The sequence below is a fragment of the Pygocentrus nattereri genome, chromosome 13 (genome assembly GCF_015220715.1).
Source record: "Pygocentrus nattereri isolate fPygNat1 chromosome 13, fPygNat1.pri, whole genome shotgun sequence".
Lineage (NCBI taxonomy): Eukaryota > Metazoa > Chordata > Actinopteri > Characiformes > Serrasalmidae > Pygocentrus > Pygocentrus nattereri.
In genome coordinates, this window is record NC_051223.1 from 15,716,171 (window position 1) to 15,737,151 (window position 20,981).

The following is a 20,981-nucleotide window of genomic DNA, read 5'->3' on the forward strand; positions in this document are numbered from 1 at the left end:
GGTTGTTTACGTTGCCAGGGAGATGCCACTTTCACCCTTATATGTTCTGACACGCCCCCAGAGTTCTGAGCAGGCAGCAACTTATCTCCTATTAAATTGTTTATTTGCATATCGCTGCAGTCAGAACCTTGTATCTCCATTTTTTGTCATTTTTCAGTTTTTGACATAATCTGAAAATGCCTGTTGCTCTTTACATTGTATGTAAATTGAAGATGAATGGAACTAAAGAAATGGCCTAAAATAACTTGGAAGAATGTCTGATTCTATTGACTTGCATTGAAAGTTAAGTAGGTTTTTTCCATCTCCTGTAAAGTTACCATTTTGTAGATATGAAAGAATTCTTTTACAGCGTATTTTCACTATTAAAGCAAAACCGTAAACAGACGCAACTATGTTGACAGCAGATTTAACCATTACATGTAACCAGGCCATAGAAGTTACTAATTTATGCTTCCTTCACTATAGATTACTTGTTAGTCTAATCATAATAAGCCAGGCAGACAACACAGTGTGTGATGATGTTATGATAGAATAATCTTCAGTCAATTATACTGAGCACAAGATTCACCTTGGCTAGAATATAAGCTGTGTCATTAAACACATGTAAGTACGCACCAGATGGTGTAGCTTAGTGCACGATACCGCTGTTCTCCATGAGGCAAACTAGGTTTGATTCCTTTCCCATGCAAGTACACAGTGTGATACTGAAAACAGTCCTTGGGCAAGACTCCTATCGCTACATTTGCCTCTATAACATGATTAAATATTAGGTTGCTCTGGATAGGAATATCTGCCGACAGCATAAATGTAAATGTACTCAGCTTTAAAAAGTAATTAGCTTACATAAAAAATGGTTGTATTTAACTTATTTTACCACCGCATAACCTAACTTATGTAACGTAGCTTCACAGAGCAGCGCTGCTGAGGGTTGACACTGTGCTGTGGAGAGCAGAGTGTACTGTTGTCACTTGTAAATCATTACAGAACAATGTAGTAAATTGTAAATGGTTCAAATGAGCATTCAGTTTATTTTGTAATTTTACAAGTGTTCAATATGAACCTCCTCCAGCTGTATGGACAACATCAACACAATAGTCAAGTTCATCCCATACTCAATTGAGTATGTCGGGGGTCTCTGTACTCACAGCTCTTTCAATGCGATTTTGGAGATAGCCCAATGTGGAATCAATGGCGAACACTCTGAGCCGTTGGAGGTTCACTGCTGACAAAATCACATTGCACATTTACGACGGATTCACTCTTAATGAAGCGGAAAATTCCAAACGCTTTCTGCTCAGCGATCACCATCTCCTCACTCAATGTTGATGTCAAAATTTAATTTGGTGCTTTAAACTGTGATTTCATCTGTAGAAATCCAGTGTTATCGAGACATTGATAACATTAAAGTTTTAAGCAGCATTCACTTTCTGTTTGCTCCACAGAGTAGCCTAACACAGCAAGTTACGCTGATTACTGATTGTGGTATCAGGTTATACCTGATTCGTAAATATCTTGATTACAGATTTTCATCTAAAGCCTTCAACACAGGATAGAAAAACATTTCACTGCTCCATTGATGATGGCTAGCTGTCTAGCTGGCCCATATCCTACATTTTTCTTGTATTTTATTTTGCCCCCTGAGGTCCATATAAAATGTGTGTGGTTTTGTGTATCAAGTAATAGTTATAATTGATTTTTATTGACCTCTCTTTATCCCTTAAAATACATGGATTTTGTTCTGATTGGCTGTCTGGTATTTTGTCACATTCAAAAAACACTGAGCCGCAACACTCCTTATAATGGATGAGGCTTATAACTGCTGTAGGCTAAATAGGTGGATATATGTTAATGAGTTGGTTCTTGTGAAAAATAAATTTTTGCTTTTGCAGTTTAGCTTGCTTATAGGGACTATATAGACTTTAACAGTGTTTACATATTACTTCAAACTCCTTTATTTCAAAAACAGTAAGGAGAATTCAGTTTTCCATGATATGGGCTCTCTTTAACCCCTCAAATGGCCAGGTCCAAAGTTTCACTACACACTTCCATAACCTAAGAAAAGCTCAGCCAGTTTGTGTTTTGTACATAATAATCTACTAAATGAATAATCGATTATTCAGATTATGAATCAGTACATTACCAAATAACTTTTAAACAACAAAGATGAATATCATTCAATATTTCACTGTTTTATTTAACTTTCCTACTAAGATAAAAAACAAAATGTAATCATAAATTGTAAATTTAAATCATTCTCCTGTGTTTGCTGACTTTGAACACACCGGTGGCCTCGACGCTAAGATGACAGTGCAGTGTTTAAAACTGTAAGCGTTATCTGGAAAGTGAACAGGGTCGCTTTGATTAACAGTTACTTCTCTGTTCCAACTCCATTAACGATATAAGAGATCCTGAATTTTTGGAATAGAAAATGTTATAGATTGGCTCATAGTGAGGTCACGATGCTCCATCATGGAGGTTATGCTCCCGTGCCAGCTGAGCTCGGCTTTACAAATAGCACAACTGACAACCTTTTTTCTGAGTTTAAGTCCACACTTTTGAGGATTTTGTTTTTGAGGCTGCCATCATACTGTTTTTAACTTTCCAGTGAGTGGTATTGTGAAAATGTTACTAGTGAGTGCCAGAAAGACACCATTTAATCGACTACTAAATAAGTTGGCAACTAGTTTGGTCCTCGATTTTAGTCCACTACGTCGAATAATTGTTGCACTCCTAGTATGTAATAAGCCTGGGATTTTAAGGGTTTAAGTGTGTCACAGAGAGACTTTGAGGCAGAATGTAAGTGCGAGTAAGACTTTATTAAAAGGTGAGTGAGAGTTGGAAATGTCCGGCGCTAGTGACTCCACATGTGTCTGTGCTGGTGTGAACAAAAATGTAAAAAGAAATCAGTGGCTCATCTACACTTATTTTGTAATCATCTGATCCCAATTATTTCAATGATCACAGTAATACTCCACAGTTAATACATTTCACAATCAAATTTTACCTGACAACAAAAGACTGTGTATTTGGTGTATTTTCGGTTATTGAGATTAGGCAAATTTGTGTAAATAAAAGAAAGAAAAAACATATTTATTGAAACCCATCAACAAACGTTGATCTTCTGTCTTGGTGTTATAACATGTTTCGGGTGTTTTTCCATTGCACAAAAAGCTGGAAGCTAAGCTTTCTATTGGCAGTCGGTCCATAAGGTTCCAGGTTTATAGTTTTGGGCACCTGCTTAAGATTGGTACCAATAGGACCTAATGGTATTCGAGGGTGTTGTCTTAGCTTATAGAAACTGCCAGTGGGCCACAGCCATTTAGGGTGTTAACAAATTGTTCACTCTTCTAGGTAAAGATAAGTCTTTAATAAGTGCACCAGAATGTGATCTAGAATGGGATGCTGATGTGTCGATTGCTATTTTTAGAATTACTTTGTTGAAAGCTCATTAAGGTGAGATAAACTTGTTAGCTAATGATAATATTTTTACACCCTACAGAGAAAAGCAGAAGCATTGCTTGATTATACAAATGATTCTGTGTTTTTCTGTGAGAGTATGAACAATGCAGTGTATCACTTTATGTCTGGCAGTAACTTGCAAGGTAGCCAACTAGTAAGCAAGAAAGTAATAGAAGGCATTGTCAAAATTCTTCCTCAGATATGAATGTTGTCAGAGCAGTTATACCAGTATGCTACAAATAACAAATTACACTTCAAGTTAAAATGAAAGCGCAGCAGACCCTCCATCACCTTCCACAGCATCTGAAGTAGTCTGCTTCGAGTCACAGGATAAATTGATTGCAGATCTTTTGGGGTTGGCATTAGCCTAACATGGATAAAAATAATAATAATAATAATAACTAGATGTGCATTTACTGAAGGAACCTGAGAAGTGCTTGAAAAGAGCTGCAAGTATGTGTGTGTTTCTGTGTGTTTCTGTGTAGGTGAACAACACCTCCTTAGGTATGTGTCTGTGTGTTTGTGTGGTGTGTGTGAGAGGGAGAGATGTATGCGTTTGGGGGGGTGGGGGGAGTCATTCAAATTAACCATCACTCTTATTATGCAGCTCTTAGTGGAGAAGCCTTGTTTGAGTCCGATTTGCACCCTCTGAACAAACAGTCATAACTCGGGAAATGTTTACTCTATTGCTTAACCGGATAGATGGTGTGAGATAAGAGGATTATTTTGGTGTAATGTTTTGTGTATTGAGAAGAAAGTGTCTGAGTTATGACAAGTTAAACACAGAGAAAAATCTTGAAATAAGTAGATTCTGATTTTGAGAAATTTACATGGGAGTGAATAGGGCAGTTTTCTGTGCCTAGTGCCAAACAAATGCTCATAAATCTAAAGCTAATTGATAAAATGATGAGAAATTTTGAGGTTTCAGAAAGGATGAGTTTCTCTACCATTTAAAAGTGAAAATGAGTTTCTAGGTGAAAGTTTAAGGATTTTAAAGCTGCGTCTGTGAGACTGAGTGGTCTGCTGTGACGTCATCAATGTCAGTTAGAATTTGAAGTTCTAGAACATTCCGCCATTCATTCTTATGGGAGGTTTATAATTTTTAAACTTAATTATTAACTATTAAAAACTATCAATTCAATCGACTCCAAAAATACATAGTTCAAGTCACAGCGCCGAGACCTTTGAAATGCAGTTTGAACTGAGTCTGTACATTAAGTGGTTCGGGCTGTATGCATTGCAGAAAAATGCGGAAGAAGAATAAGAAGAACTATGAGAGATAACAATAGAATGCTTTTTCAAGCAGTCTAATAATATTTTTATTTATATAGCACTTTTCATGCCAGTGGCAGCTCAAAGTGCTTTACAGACAGGTGATAAAATCATCATTAGTATTTAATTAGAATCAGAAGAAAAAGAAGAAGATTAAATTAAAAGATAAACACCACAAGACATTCAGCTTTAATTAAATGGTCATTTAAAGAGATACATTTTTTGTTGCTTTTTAAAAGTGAGCACTGAGCTTGACTGTACAATAAAAGGTGAAATTGAGTTCTACAGTTTAGAAGCATAATAACTAAGAGGCTTCTCCATGTTTTCTGTATTTTACAGAGGGTATCTGTAGAAGGCCACTATCTGCAGATCTTAGATTACATGCCGGAACATAAAGAGACAGACACTCTGTGATGCAAGCAGGTGCTTTAGGGTTGTTTTGAGCTTTAAAGACTAGTAGCAGAACCTTGAAATCTATCCTGAATGATACAGGCAGCCAGTACAGTTCTTTCAAAACGGGAGTGATGTGATCTTTCTGTTTTGTTTTTGTTGGGATGCGAGCTGCTGCGTTTTGTACAAGTTGTAAGGGATATGTAGTTTTCTTAGGAAGTCCAGTAAGAAGTGCATTATAGCGATCAAGTCTACTTGTAACAAATGCATGAACACGTTTCTCTGTGTTGCTCTGAGATAGAAAAGGCCAAACTTTTATGATATTTCTTAAATGATAAAATTTAATGTAAAATTTAAATGATACTTTAGTGAGCATGTTTACATGCGGGGTGAAAAAAGCTCAGAGTCTAATATCAAACCCAGATTTCGTACTTCAGGTTTGGTATATGAAGCTAAAGAACCAAGCTTCTCAAAAATCATTTTTCTCTGAGTTTCTGTACCAACGATCAGTAATTCAGTTTTTTCATGATTTAATTGTAGAAAACTTTGCGACATCAACTGAGAAATATCTGACACACAGCTGGTTTGTCTGTCTACAGAGTCTTGATCTTCAGAAGGAATAGAAATGAATAACTGGGTGTCGTCAGCATATAGATATGTTTGTTTTACTACTTTACACATTAAAAATATTTCAGGTTCACTTTGGTTGTTCATATTGTGTCGTCAGCGAAGAAGAACAGGCAGGAAAATTGTCCTTTAAAGGCAAATGCTCTTTTATTGAACAGGCAGCACCTGAAAATAGCAGGCAGGCCACTTCTGTAATACCACAAGCACCACAAGTGCACATCATAAAGCTAACAACACCTTATTTACAAAGACAGTCTCTCTAAGGCAGCGCTTCCCAAAAGCCTCCTCAATGCAGCCACTCTGTATGGCCACGCCTCCTGCACTCCCATGGCGGCACAAACCAGTGGTGGGACGCTGCAGTATCGAAAAGTGAAGGGACATCCTAGAATAGTAAGCCACTGTTAATCTACAAAAAGGGGTTTATTTAAAGAACTAAAAGGGACACAACATGGTAAATGGTATGAAACCATCAGAAACTTTTTAATTGCACTATAATATAAATGTTTGCCCATACCAGCCACTACTACAAGGTGTCTAATTAGTCTAATTAGATGCTTTACAGTTGCATTAAATGAACAGTAAAACAATTAATTGTAATTATTTTGAAGTTGTTTCATTTGTTTCAAAGGTGGAAAATGAATTCGAACTAGAACTGTCTAAGTTCTGTTGATTCCCATTTGGGTCAGTTTTTGTTTTAGAGTGTGCAGTAGCAAAACGTCCTTAGAGGGCAGCGGTGAGGTGAGTAATGTTAGTTTATTTGAGGTTGAGCTGTGTTTGTAGTCAGTTAGGAGTATTGACTGCGAGGTTGAATGAAAGCTAATCAGACTTCTGTTTTAATACAAGACAATTAAATCATTAAGTGACAGTGATTTATGTGGCAGTTAATCATCAAGTAAAATGTTATGACTGTGACAAGCTTATGTCCTTGCAGCTCGAGTCACTTCTCTTTTCTTTTTGCTCCTTTCTTTATCTCTTTGTTTACAAAGGTTGGACAACACTTTAGAGGAAATCATATTCAAGCTTGTGCCTGGCCTTAGAGAAAGTAAGTGTATGGCTCTTAAATTGTGTTTTGGAAGTAAATGACAGCAATGTTCTGTGTCACTGATGAGGCAGTGGGCTGAGCTGTTTCCTAAGTTATGTACTCTCTCTCTCTCTCTCTCTCTCTCTCTCTCTCACTTACTCGCTTAATGTTCAGGGGAACAACAACGGGAGATTGAATTCTGGAAAAGGAACAAGTCAAAAGAAAATGCCGATGGTGAGTATGTTTTTTCACTTAAAATTCAGAGAAATCCTTTCTGATAACCCAGTAGCCATAAGTGTTTCTCTGGCTCAGATGCACAGCCCTTTTTTTCTTACAGTTTTCCTTTGAATAATAAAGCCCCTCACACAGCATCAGAAGATGCCATTGAGAGCATCCAGATGGAGCCGTATGTGGCGTATAAGCTACGTGCCTGTTGACTATCACATATGTACACAGACAGAAGGATTAGGCTGACTGAGAGCCTATTGTTGAGACACACAGCTGTGTAGGTGCAAGAGGGGGTGTTAAATTTGGAATATAAAGGTGACAGCAGACAGCTGCTGTCTGACAGCCCTCTCGAAGGAGCTCTGATTAGATCTCTCTTCATCTTAACGCACCGAGGTATGTGGGAGAAACACTCAATTAGTTCCAGATAACTAAACTATGGCTTATGTTCTCTGCTGACCCATTAACCTTTTAATACTGAGGCAAAAAATGCAGCTGTTCCTGGTTTTTATCTACTGTTCTGCTTTAATAATGTGATGTCTCAAAGTTGTCACACATATGAATAGGGATATACTTCACACTTTAGTCACCTTTATGTTTTACTCTTAAGGCCATTACACACCAATTGCATCAGCAAATGACACAATAAACTGTGCATAGCGAACGGAACACAGATTATCTCTGAATATTAGTATTGTTCAAAAGGTTTACACACCATGAAAAAGAGAAAAACAAACAAAGGCAGTGTCTTCTTCAAGCAAGAAAAAGGCTCCATCCTTTTGAAATCGCATTAGTAGCACAGACAGGTCCACCCCCTCATTCAAGAAATGAACTTTATAATAAGCTTTATAGGTTCAAACATGTTGTATGATGGCTGTAACCCTGTTTCAGCTGCTTTGGGAGATGCTAACCTCACAAAACAGAGGATAAACTAATCATTTGGACATTTGTCATGTACAAGTTACTGCTGCAACTGATCTGTAATCGTGGTTGTTGCAGTGGCATCATAGAGCATCCAGTAACAAGGGATCTTCTGGCTGCTTCTTTTATATAGTGATAAAAAACACAAAGAAAGTAATTTTGCATCCTGATACATGTAACTACACTCAAAGTGTGGCCATCACAGATATTAAGCAAATATTTTACATAAAACGTATTTAAAAAACATAAAAATATACTTTGTCTTTATATTCATTAGAAGCAACCCATTTTGGATAAATCCCAAACTGATTTAATTGAATTGTATAAGACCTTTTAGATTTTTCCCCTACATCTTAGTGCGCATGTGAAATAGCAACAGGAAACACATCATCAGCCTGGAAAAAGCTTCAGCTATTATGGTGGACATAATTTCATTTTTACAATCTCTTGCCATCCTTTGTTATACAGAGCAACTGCAAAGAAACAGTGATGCACATTAACTTAATTTGTGTTTTTAATGTTTTCAACCAGATTTTAATGTTTCATTTTGCTTATTTTGATAGATACTCTATACAACACCAGTGAACTAGCTAGCTAGCATCCTTGCTAGGTCTGCTGTAATGTTAATGGGTACAAAAAGTAGATTAAATAAACAATGGGAGTGATTTATAGTGAAGCAGTACATAAAGATTCCTTTAATATTCAAATAACAGTTCATGGTTTTTGTAACTGTAGGTGACCTTGGCATATTAGCATCGCATGAAGTGACTGATAGCGTTAGCTAGATAACTTGCATGATGGTTAGCACGAGAGCTGTACCTCAATAGTACCTCAATGTTGTAATGTTGTGCACATAAACATTTGCTTTAATTAGTAGTTCAGTTGCGAGTGAATAGAAATTCTAAACCAGGGAATTTGATCACAGCCGAAATATATAAAATTATGTTTATTTCTTTCCCATTAGACTTTAATGTTTACATGTGTCTTGTAATGTAACTCAGCAAATACTGTTAAATACAGTTTGGACTACAATAAATGTTTGTGAATTTAACATGTAATTGTGCTGTGAATTCAGAAAGTACTATTAACTCTTTAGAAATATGTGTTATGTAAAAGAATTGCATAAATCCTACAAGAACTTCTAATTTAAACATTATTACATTCATTCAGGTTTATTGAACATGATGGAGAAACAAATTATTGTAGCATTTTATACATTTGATTTATGCATTTAAATTCAATGTAAAATTGACATATAATTAAAATACATAAGTTTTAACTTTTGGGTTTAAATATTTTTTGAGTGTATCTTAATTTTTTTTTATTAAAAATTTTTGTTTAAGCACAAAGGTGCATACATTGTGTGGAAAGTTCATGATGAACAGACCAAATGGGACCAAATGTGTTCATGGCCAAGCTCCCTCTTACTTAAATGAACTGCTAGTACCACAGACACATCTACAAACCCTTTGCTCTGTGCATCTCCACCGTCTTCTTCCAACCAGAACAAAACTTAGTACCATGGGTGACCATGCCTTTTGTTCTGCAGCTCTACGCCTTTGGAATGCCCTGTCTGACCATCTGAGGAAGCCTCAGACAACTGATTGTTTTAAAAAGGGACTAAAGACATATCTTTTTAGGAGGACAATAAAAATAAATACTAAAAAAATCATATCATAAGTATTCACAGCCTTTGCCATGACACTTAAAATTGAGCTCAGGTGCGTCCTGTTTCCTCTGATCATCCTTCAGTTGTTTTGACAACTTGATTGGAGTCCATCTGTGGTAAATCCAGCTGATTTGACATGATTTGGAAAGGCACACGCCTGTCTATATATGGTCCCATAGTTGACAGTACAACCCTAATTCCAATGAAGTTGGGACATTGTGTGAAACATAAATAAAAATGTATAAAATGTACAAATATCATTGTACTGAAAAGTTGAAGATTAATTGCAATTGCCTTTTATATTGAGGTAGCAAAGGGTGTATATGCTGACTCTACTCTGATTTAATGTAATGTGTTACTATCAATATACAACCCCAATTCTAGTGAAGTTGGGATGTTGTGTGAAACATAAATAAAAACATAATACAATGATTCGCAAATCCTTTTCAACTTATATTCAATTGAATACACTACAAAGACAAGATATTTAATGTTCAAACGGATAAACTTTATTGTTTTTTGCAAATATTAACCCATTTTGAATTTGATGCGTGCAACATGTTCCAAAGAAGTTGGGACAGGGGCATGTTTACCACTGTGTTACATCACCTTTCCATTTAACAACACTCAATAAGCGTTTGGGAACTGAGGACACTAATTGTTTAAGCTTTGAAGGTGGAATTCTTTCCAATTCTTGCTTGATGTACAGCTTCAGTTGCTCACATCTTCACATTTTCATTACCCGCACTCTTTTACTACGAAGCCATGCTGTTGTAACACGTGCAGAATGTGGCTTGGCATTGTCTTGCTGAAATAAGCAGGGACGTCCCTGAAAAAGACGTTGCTTGGATGGCAGCATATGTTGCTCCAAAACCTGTATGTACCTTTCAGCATTAATGGTGCCTTCACAGATGTGCAAGTTACCCATGCCATGGGCACTAACACACCCCCATATCATGCTGAGATGCTGGCTTTTCAACTTTGAACAGATAACACAGGACACTTTTCCACTTTGCGTCAGTCCATCTCATAGGACCTCGGGCCCAGAGAAGCAGCATTTCTGGGTGTTGTTGATATGTGGCTTTTGCTTGGCATGGCAGAGTTTTAACTTGCACTTGTAGATGGAGCGACGAACTGTGTTCACTGACAGTGGTTTTCTGAAGTGTTCCTGAGCCCATGTGGTAATATCCATTACAGAATGATGTCAGTTTTTAATGAATTGCCGCCTGAGGGATCGAAGGCCACGGGCATTTAATGTTGGTTTTCTGCCTTGCCGCTTACTTGCAGAGATTTCTCCAGATTCTCTGAATCTTTTGATGATTTTATGGACTGTAGATGATGAAATCTCTAAATTTCTTGCAATAGCACGTTAAGAAACGTTATTCTTAAACTGTTGGACTATTTACTGACGCAGTTGTTCACAAAGTGGTGAACTTCGCCCTATCCTTGCTTGTGAACAACAGAGACTTTCAGGGATGCTCCCTTTATTCCCAATCATGACACTCAGCTGTTTCCAATTAACCTGTTCACTTGTGGAATGTGCCAAACAGGTGCTTTTTGAGCATTCCTCAACTTTCCCAGTCTTTTGTTGCCCCTGTCCCAACTTCTTTGGAATGTGTTGCAGGCATCAAATTCAAAATGAGTGAATATTTGCAAAGAACAATAAAGTTTATGCTTTTGAACATTAAATATCTTGTCTTTGTAGTGTATTCAAATGAATATAGGTTGAAAAGGATTTGCAAATCATCGTATTCTGTTTTTATTCATGTTTTACACAACGTCCCAACTTCATTGAAATTGGGGTTGTCCATGTCTGAGCACAAACCAAGCCATGAAGTCTGAGGAATTGTCTGTAGACCTTCGAGATAGGATTGTATCGAGGCACAGATCTGGGGAAGGGTACAAAAAATTTTCTGCAGTATTGAAGGTCCCAATGAGCACAGTGGTCTCCATCATCCGTAAATGGAATAAGTTTGGAACCACCAGGACTCTTCCTAGAGCTGGCTGCCTGGCCAATCTGAGTGATCGGGGTAGAAGGGCCTTAGTCAGAGTGGTGACCAAGAACCCAAAGGTCATGTTGACAGAGCTTCAGCATTGCTCTGTGAAGAGTGGAGAACCTTCCAGAAGGACAACCATTTCTGCTGCACTCCACCAATCAGGCCTGTATGGTAGAGTGGCCAGACGGAAGTTACTCCTCAGTAAAAGGCAAGAGAAAGCCCACTTGGAGTTTGCCAAAGGGCACCTGAAGGACTCTCAGACCATGAGAAACTAAATTCTCTGGTCTGATGAAACAAAGATTGAACTCTTTAGCCTGAATGCCAAGCATCATATCTGGAGTAAACCAGGCACCGCTCATCACCTGGCCAATACCATCCCTACAGTGAAGCATAGTGGTGGCAGCAGGAACTGGGAGACTAGTTAGCATTGAGGGAAAGATGAATGCAGCAATGTACAGAGACATCCTTGAAGAAAACCTGCTCCAGAGCGCTCTGGATCTTAGACTGGGGTGAAGGTTCATCTTCCAACAGGACAACAAACCTAAGCACACAGCCAAGATTTCAAAGGAGTGGCTTCGGGACAACTCTGTGAACGTTCTTGAGTGGCCCAGCTGGAGCCCAGACTTGAACCCGATTGAACATCTCTGGAGAGATCTAAAAATGGCTGTGCACCGAGGCTCCTCATCCAACCTGATGGAGCTTGAGAGGTTCTGCAAAGAAGAATGGGAGAAACTCCCCAAAAATTGGTGTGCCAAGCTTGTAGCATCATGCTCAAAAAGACTTGAGGCTGTAATTGCTGCCAAAGGTGCCTCAACAAAGTATTGAGCAAAGGCTGTGGATACTTAAGTACGTATGTATGTGATTTTTCTTTTTTTTTTTTTCCTTTTTTTTGAAAAATAAATTTGTAAAACATTCAAACAAACTTTTTTCACTTTGTCATTATGGGGTATTGTGTGTAGGGAAAAATGAATTTAATCCATTTTGGAATAAGGCTGTAACATAACAAAATGTGGAAAAAGTGAAACGCTGTGAATACTTTCCAGATGCACTGTATGTGTGACATGCATGGATTGCAACTACTCTGGGACAAATTTATGAGTCAAGGGGAATACCAAAGTCTCTGAATGTAAATCTGGTGATACATTAAAATAGCATTTAGCAAATCATCAGCTTTGGAACAAAATATCCAATTTTTTCCATATGATTTGAAAGCGCCAGTTGGTCTTTATATTGTGTCAAACGTTTGTGATGAATGGACCAATAGAAATCATCCAAAATGACCTACATTAAGACCTTTAACTTCCATTAAAAATCAAGAATGTTTTCCTTCTCCTGTAAAGTTATCTTTTTGCAGATATGAGGAGATATAATAGGCTAATGCTATATGCTGTCCATAATCTTTTGGTTTTAGTTTTTATGGATCTCATAATCATGCTCTAATGGTGTCAGTCAGTATTAATTAAATAAAGCTTTTTCACTGTTTTAAAAATCTGATCAATGTTGCTTCACATTCTGCCTCCAAAACTGCCTTGTGGGTATGAAACGATCTGCCTCATGAGCTTGGCATTCAAATTTTGTCTACACAGAAAAGTGGTTTGGCTTTATTGAACATTATACAGTTTTTCTGCCATCTTTTTGCTCCCTGAATTACCCAATCACACACCAGCCACACACACAGTTTCCTGAAGGGTTGAATCTGCACAACAGCTCATAAGAGTGTGCAGCTGTAAGCAATTCTTAATGATCGCGTAATTACTTTCCTTCATTTCCCCCAAGTGCGTCTTCCCGAATATCGTCCCTTTCATATAGTTATATGAGAGGAAGAATGGTGCGACTGCTCTTTCGGGGCATATCTGTTCAGTGCAGCCGCATGATTGTGCGTCTTGTTTGCACTTCTGAGCTGCTTGGTTTTGGCTGTATTCACTCTGTGAAGGTAAAAACAATGTACCTCATGCATACTGCATGTCTGTGTTGTTACCTCCATGCATTCTTAATTACATACATAAAACATGAGCGTGTGTTTCTCTCAGGATGCCTGTTTCCATGATCTTCTTCAGCTATGTGTTCCTGCATGTTCATGTAAATCAACAGTGATTATTGCTGTTGTTTCAGATGATGGCCGTAAGTGTAAAAGGGCGAAGATGGAGGAGGAGATTGATGACCATGGGGACGGAGACTACCACAGGAGTGACCCTCAGATAGCCATCTGCCTGGACTGTCTGCGCAACAGTGGTCAGATGGGAGAGAATATTGTTAAGGTTAGCCATTTTTGACAAAATCTCTCTTGCCCCAGATTGCATCTCCATCTCTCTCACTGTCTCTCCTTCTCTCTCTGTCTTTTTGTCTCTCTCTCTCTCAAAAAATTACTTATAAATAAGGATGCACCAATATGGGAATTATGGGCCGGTGCAGATATCCAGTTTTTTATTTACTGATATACTTTTTCATGTACTGGCAATACTAGTGGTGATACTCAAACATTACAGTACCTGTAACTACAGTCAGGTCCATAAATATTTGGGCAATGAAAAAATTATTGTTATTTTGGCTTATTTTGGCTACCACAGCATATTGAAATCAAATTGAATCCCTTACAATTGCATACTAAGGCTTCTCATTCTTATTATTAATAATACTTCGCCTGATGTAGAGAAACCCCTTCACAACAGTTGGCCAGATAAACACCCTGTGGGAGGTAGGCATATCATGTCAAAGTCAAAAATCAAGGGACGACTTCACCAGAGTACACACAGAGGGTTTACCACAACATGTAAACCATTGGTAAGCCTCAAAAACAACAAGACCACATGAGAGTTTGCCAAAAATAGCTTGTACAGTTCTGGAACAACATCTTATAAACAAATAAGACAAAGATCAACTTTTATCTGAATGATGGGACTAGAAGAGTATGAGGAAGGGAAGGAACTGCTCACGATCCAAAGCATTCCACCTCATCTGTCAAGCATGGCAGATTTAGTTTTATGGAGTGGGCATGTATGGCTGCCAATGAAAATGGTATTTATTGATGATGTGGCTGCTGGCAAAAGCAGCAGGATGAGTTCTGAAGTGCCATCCATCCATCCATCCATCCATTTTCTAAGCCGGTTCTCCGTCAGGGTCGCGCAGGGGTGCTGGAGCCCCCAGCAGTCTTCGGGCGAAAGGCACGATACACCCTGGACAGGTCGCCAGTCCATCGCAGGGCAGACAGACAGACACAGACAGTCACTCCAGTTCTGAAGTGTATAGGGCTATATTATCTGCTCAATTTCAGCCAGATGTTTAAAAACTTATTGGACGGCACTTCATAGAACAGATGGACAATGACCCGAAGCATCGTGTGAAAGCTTGTAACAGTGATGCCTCCCTTCCAGACATGCTTAACAATTTCTATGCTTGGTTTGAGGCATATTCAACATCTCTCTGAGCACTGCAGTCGTTCCAACGTGCTTCAAGTCCACCATCATCATCCCTGTGCCGAAGAAGTCTCCAGTGTCCTGCCTCAATGACGTGCTTTGAGAGACTTGTCATGAGCACATTAAAGACCAGCTTCCTCCTTCACTGGACCCACTGCAATTTGCATATCGCCCCAACCGCTCAACAGATGATGCCATCTCCACCACACTCCACTTGGCTCTTTCCCTAGACAATAAAGACACCTATGTCAGAATGCTGTTCATAGACTTCAGTTCAGCATTCAACACCATCATTCCTCAGCAGCTGATTGGAAAACAGCCTGCTGGGCCTGAAGACTTCCCTCTGTAACTGGATCCTGGATTTCCTATCTGAGAGACCTCAGTTAGTCAGGATAGGAAATAACATCTCTAGCACCACCACACTGAGCACCGGTGCCCCTCAGGGCTGTGTGCTCAGTCCACTGCTGTTTGCTGACTCATGACTGTACTGAAAAGTACAGCTCAAACCACATCATCAAGTTTGCTGATGACACGACTGTGGTGGGTCTGATCAGCAAGAATGACGAATCAGCATACAGAGAGGAGGTGCAGCGGCTAATGGACTGGTGCAGAGCCAACAACCTGTCTCTGAATGTAGACAAAACTAAGGAGATGGTTGTTGACTTCCGAAGAGTGCAATGTGACCACCCCCCACTGAACATCACTGGCTCTGCCGTGGAAATCGTCAGGAGCACCAAGTTCCTCGGTGTCCACATCACAGATAACCTCACCTGGTCCCTCAACACCAACTCCATAACCAAGAGAGTCCAGCAGCACCTCTACTTCCTGCAGAGACTGAAGAAGGCTCATCTCCCCCCTCCCATCCTCACCATGTTCTACAGGGGGACTGTGGAGAGCATCCTGAGCAGCTGGATCATCGCCTGGTTTGGAAATTGCAATGTCTCAGACCGTAAGACCCTACAGCGTATAGTGAGGACAGCTGAGAAGATCATTGGGGTCTCTCTCCCCTCCATCATGGACATCTACACCACACATTGTATCCAGAAAGCCACTAGCATTGTGGACGACCCCATCCATCCCTCACACGGACTTTTTTCACTGCTGCCGTCTGGCAGAAGGTACCGGACCATCCGTGCCACCACTGCCACACTCTGCAACAGCTTTATTCCTCAAGCAGTCAGGTTTTAAACTCACAAGGACTGAGCTAAACCCCGCCCCCCCTCACACCTATACTCCACACACACAACTCTTTTGATGCTCTATTTGCACTATCTGGATCATTGCTGCTACACTGTGTTTTCACTGTTTTACTCAAGTTTTTCTACCTCAGTAACTGCTGTGTGTATGTCATCTGACTGTGTGATTCACAGATCACAGCCTGTTATATATCTCTGCACCTTATTCCACTACCTCATATCCAGAAATGTGTGCTGTGTCGGTGCTGCACTGTTGTTCTCATTACTGTGTCTAATGTCTGTTTAATTTATCGTATTTATTATTTCTAGTTTAATTTTTGTTTGCACACTATGTCTGCACGTTCACACTTTGCACTTTGTGTTCCTTTGTGCACCGTGTTGTTCCTGGAGGAACATAATTTCACTCCATTGTGTACTTTTACATAGATGGAATGACAATAGACTTGACTTGACTTGAAAGCAGCCCAAGACTTTTTTTAAGGCAAATAAATGGAATATTTTGCAGTGGCCAAGCCAATCACGTGCCCTCATTCCAGTCAGGCCTGAATTTCACTAACTGAAGGTAAAATGACCAGAGAAGAAGCAGGAACTGAATACAGCTGCAGTAAAGTCCTGGCAGATGTCTAGGGGTTCTAGACTTCAGGCAGTCATTGACACCACAGGATTTTCAGCCAAGTATTAAAAATGGCACTTTAACATCTGATTATACTAGTTTGTCTTTAATTACTTTCTCTAAGCCTCTAAAAATGGGGGCAGCTATGTATGAAAGTGGTAGCAAATGCTCCCACAGTTAGGATGTAAATGTTCACTTTGGTCTCATATTCATTATTTAATTTCAACTCCAATTTGCTGTGGTACCTAAAGTAGTAATAACCTTGTTGCTGTCCAAATATTTATTGACCTGGCTATATTTATAAAATTTAGAAATTGGGAACTGGATTAGCATTACAGAGACATGTAATATTTATTTCTACAGAGTTACAAATGTAGATTTTGATATCATTGTACTGAAAAGTTGAAGATTAATTGCAACTGCCTTTTATATTGAGGTAGGAAAGGGTGTATATGCTGACTCTACTCTGATTTAATGTAATGTGTTACTATCAATATACAACCCCAATTCTAATGAAGTTGGGACGTTGTGTAAAACATAAATAAAAACAGAATACGATGATTTGCAAATCCTTTTCAACCTATATTCAGTTGAATACACTAAAGACAAGATATTTAATGTTCAAACGGATAAACTTTATTGTTTTTTGCAAATATTCACTCATTTTGAATTTGATGTCTGCAACACGTTCCAAATAAGTTGGGACAGGGGCATGTTTACCACTGTGTTACATCACCTTTCCTTTTAACAACACTCAATAAGCATTTGGGAACTGAGGACACTAATTGTTGAAAATTTTTAGGTGGAATTCTTTCCCATTCTTGCTTGATGTACAACTTCAGTTGTTCAACAGTCCGGGGTCTCCGTTGTCGTATTTTGCGCTTCATAATGCGCCACACATTTTCTTTTTTTTTTTTTTTTTTTTTTTTTTTTTTTTAAACCTGTCATATCTGGCCATTTTTGCAATCGGAATGGTAATCCGAATGTACTGATGTACCAAACATATTTGTTTTCACAAGAAAAAGCTCTATAGGTTACTAAAGCCTATTCTTGTTAAAGTTTTTATTTTATTTGTTTGGCCAGGCCTGACAGGCAATAAAAAAGAGGACAGGAAAGAAAGAGAAGAAGGGAGGAGAGAGAAAAAAAAAATAATAATAAATAATAATAATAATAATAAATCATAATAATGATAATTAAGTAAGTAAATAAATAAATAGAAAAAAATAATAATAATAATAATAAAAAAGAGAGAAAAAACAAATAAAATAAGTAAATAAACAGACAACTAAATAAAAATAAATAGATAAATAAGTAAGTTAAAAAAAAAAAAAAAAAAAAAAAAAAAAAAAAAAAGGGGAGGGGAAAAAAACAATTATACAGATATACATACATATACATATTCACATATACATATACATATATACACCCAGACATAATTCTACTATTTGCTGCTACATACATACACATGTTTACATATCTATACATATGCCTCTATACATATACACCCACCCACCACACACAATTCTACTGTTTGCAGCAATGTGTATATGTGTGTATATGCGTTCACGTGTCATGTGTCATGGAATGTGCTCAGCAATGAGGGCAAGAAGCCGCAACCATGCCCCCGTGGTCCAGAGACAGATAGGGAAGGACCCGGGGGACCCGGACCATCCACAGCCCATTAGGAACTCAGGAGACCTGAGGCCACACGCTCCGACGGCCACCGCGTGCACGCCCCAGAGGACGAAGAATGGAGGCCCCAGACAGAGCGCCCACAGACAAAGGGCAAGTGACCGGAGAGCCAGAGGCAATGAGCAGCCCACCCCCCCCGGCAGGCCAACATCCCCAGCATGAGCCGAGCATGCGGCCCCCGAGGGCCCAGGCGCCCGAGACCGGCCGACCCCCGGCAGGACCCCCCCCCCCCATGCCAGAAAGGCCCAAACCACCCTCAGGACACAACCGCCAAGGGAGCAGGGCAGGGACCACGCCACGATGTCCAGTCATGCACCCAGGGACCCACAGGGCACCCATACCCCGGGTGTGGGGCGGAGTCGGCAAGCAGCGGGGAGCGGTGGGGAGGGGTAACTCCTGCCCACCACCATGTACCACAGATGTCCAGGCTCAGCAAGTCATAGACCCAGGCCCAGCTGTCCACACACACATGTTCACATGCACCCACACACACCCACACCCACACTCGCACACACCAGTCACCCACTCATGCATACACACGGAACATACATGGACTCACAGTATCGGCGGGCGGACACCAGCACGGGTCAGCGGTAACCCAGGGAGGCAGCCACCCCGGCCCCGAATGACCGGCCGGTCTCCCCACCAGGCAGGGTGCACCAAACCGGTGTGAGAGGACCTGCCCACCCCCCCCCCACACACTCAATATGTGTGTGAAATGAAAAGAATGTGTGTGAGCTACAGTGCAATTAAAATTGGAGGGACAGAGGCAATGTAGTACTGAATAACAGCACACTGCCACGCTGCCCCCCAAGGCCCTCAATGTCTAATGTGTAAATAAAATTGAGGGGCAGGTAGCAGTGAGCAGATAAGTGAGGTCACATCAGCAGCGCCACCCACCATCCACTGAGTGACACCTGCCCCCCAAAGCCCTGTGTGTACTGTACTGTGTCATGAAATGTGTCATTGTAAGGGGGGAAAAAAGGGGAGGAGTGGGACATCACGCATCACAGCGAGCAGAGCCAGGTAGGTGGCCCTACTCACTGTAGCATGGGCCCCCCTCCCCCAGAACCCCCATGTGTAGTGTGATGTTTGACTGAGTGGGAGGAGGGGAAGGGTCAGGATAAGAAAGACCGAGAGGCAGAGAACTACCCCTCGGAGGAAGAGAGCCAGCTGGCGCTAGCTCACTAGGCACCCCGGTTTCCTACACCCGGCCGCGGCGCAGGGAAGGCCGGCCCAGGGCCCGAAGCGGCCAAGCCCCCAGGACACCACCGCGCTCCAGGCCGGCGCCCGCCCACACAGCTGACACAGCACAAAACATACACACCCACACGCACACAAGAGACAACAATTATCACACATACACATACTCACGGTTACAATACACATACTCACGATTACAATACAAACACACACACATACATACCAACACAAACACACTCACCCGCACAAACTTCACACACACCCATATATACGCAAACACAGTGGTCCTGGGTCCAGAACCAACCAGCCCTATGTGGTTGTCCCCCTACTTGAGTGCCCCACCCCTCCTCCCGGGAGGCATCAAGAATCCTGGAATGCCAGACAGACACCCCGGCGCGCCCCAGACCCCCATCACCCGGCGGTGCGCCCAGGGGGGCACAGACCCCTCCAGCGCAGGGAGGAGCCCAAACGGGGGACGGGCGACCCCAGGCGCCAAGGCCCCAGATCCCACACCCCGGCCCACACAGAGGAGGCCAGCCCCCCGGACGGGGCCAGCACCCACCCCCACGGGTCCCCAGGTCCCCACCCCAAGACCGTGAGCGCACACATCCAGGCCCCCCACCATCAACAACAGGGCCCGCACACAGAAACCGCAGAGCGTCAGCCCCCATCTCCAGTCCAAGAGCCATCAGACATCCAAAAAATTTATACCTAGATATCTAATGTTGCCCGACTGTAGTGATGTAGGTATGATGTTCTGAAATTTACAATTCAGAGGCAAAACTGTTGATTTACTCCAATTAATGGAGTAATCTGATACAGATGAGAACTTATCTATAAGTGTGATTGTCTTTAGAAGAGCGGTTTGTGAGTTCCCGAGGAAAAGTAATACATCATCAGCATAAAGGCTTATTTTATGGTCTGTATTTTCTGTTTGGATTCCTTTGATGTTTACATTCTGTCTGATTTTTGCTGCTAGTGGCTCAATGAAGATGATAAACATTGAGGGAGAGAGTGGGCAACCTTGTCTAGTTCCCCTCTGCAGACTGAAGCTTTGTGAAATAAGATCATTTGTCCTAACCCGTGCATTTGGAGAGCTGTATAATGTTTCGATCCAGTTTATAAAGGATGGGCCAAATCCAAATTTATGTAGAACTGCTAACAAAAATTTCCAATTTACCCTGTCGAATGCTTTCTCTGCATCTAAAGAGACTACTATTTTTTCTAATTTGTTAATGGAACAGTAATCTATTATATTTATTAGTCGGCGTGTGTTATCGGCT

General features: G+C 40.5%; 1 protein-coding gene across 1 annotated transcript in view; it reads left to right on the top strand.

Annotated features, from left to right (window-relative positions):
• The window catches only part of pcgf5b (polycomb group ring finger 5b), a 47,479-nt gene that overhangs the window by 12,481 nt on the left and 14,017 nt on the right, over positions 1 to 20,981 (top strand). The window contains exons 4-6 of the mRNA XM_017681937.2: positions 6,735 to 6,790; positions 6,944 to 7,003; positions 13,694 to 13,839. Coding sequence (XP_017537426.1) covers positions 6,735 to 6,790; positions 6,944 to 7,003; positions 13,694 to 13,839 — 262 coding nt within the window. The remainder of the gene's footprint in view (positions 1 to 6,734; positions 6,791 to 6,943; positions 7,004 to 13,693; positions 13,840 to 20,981) is intronic.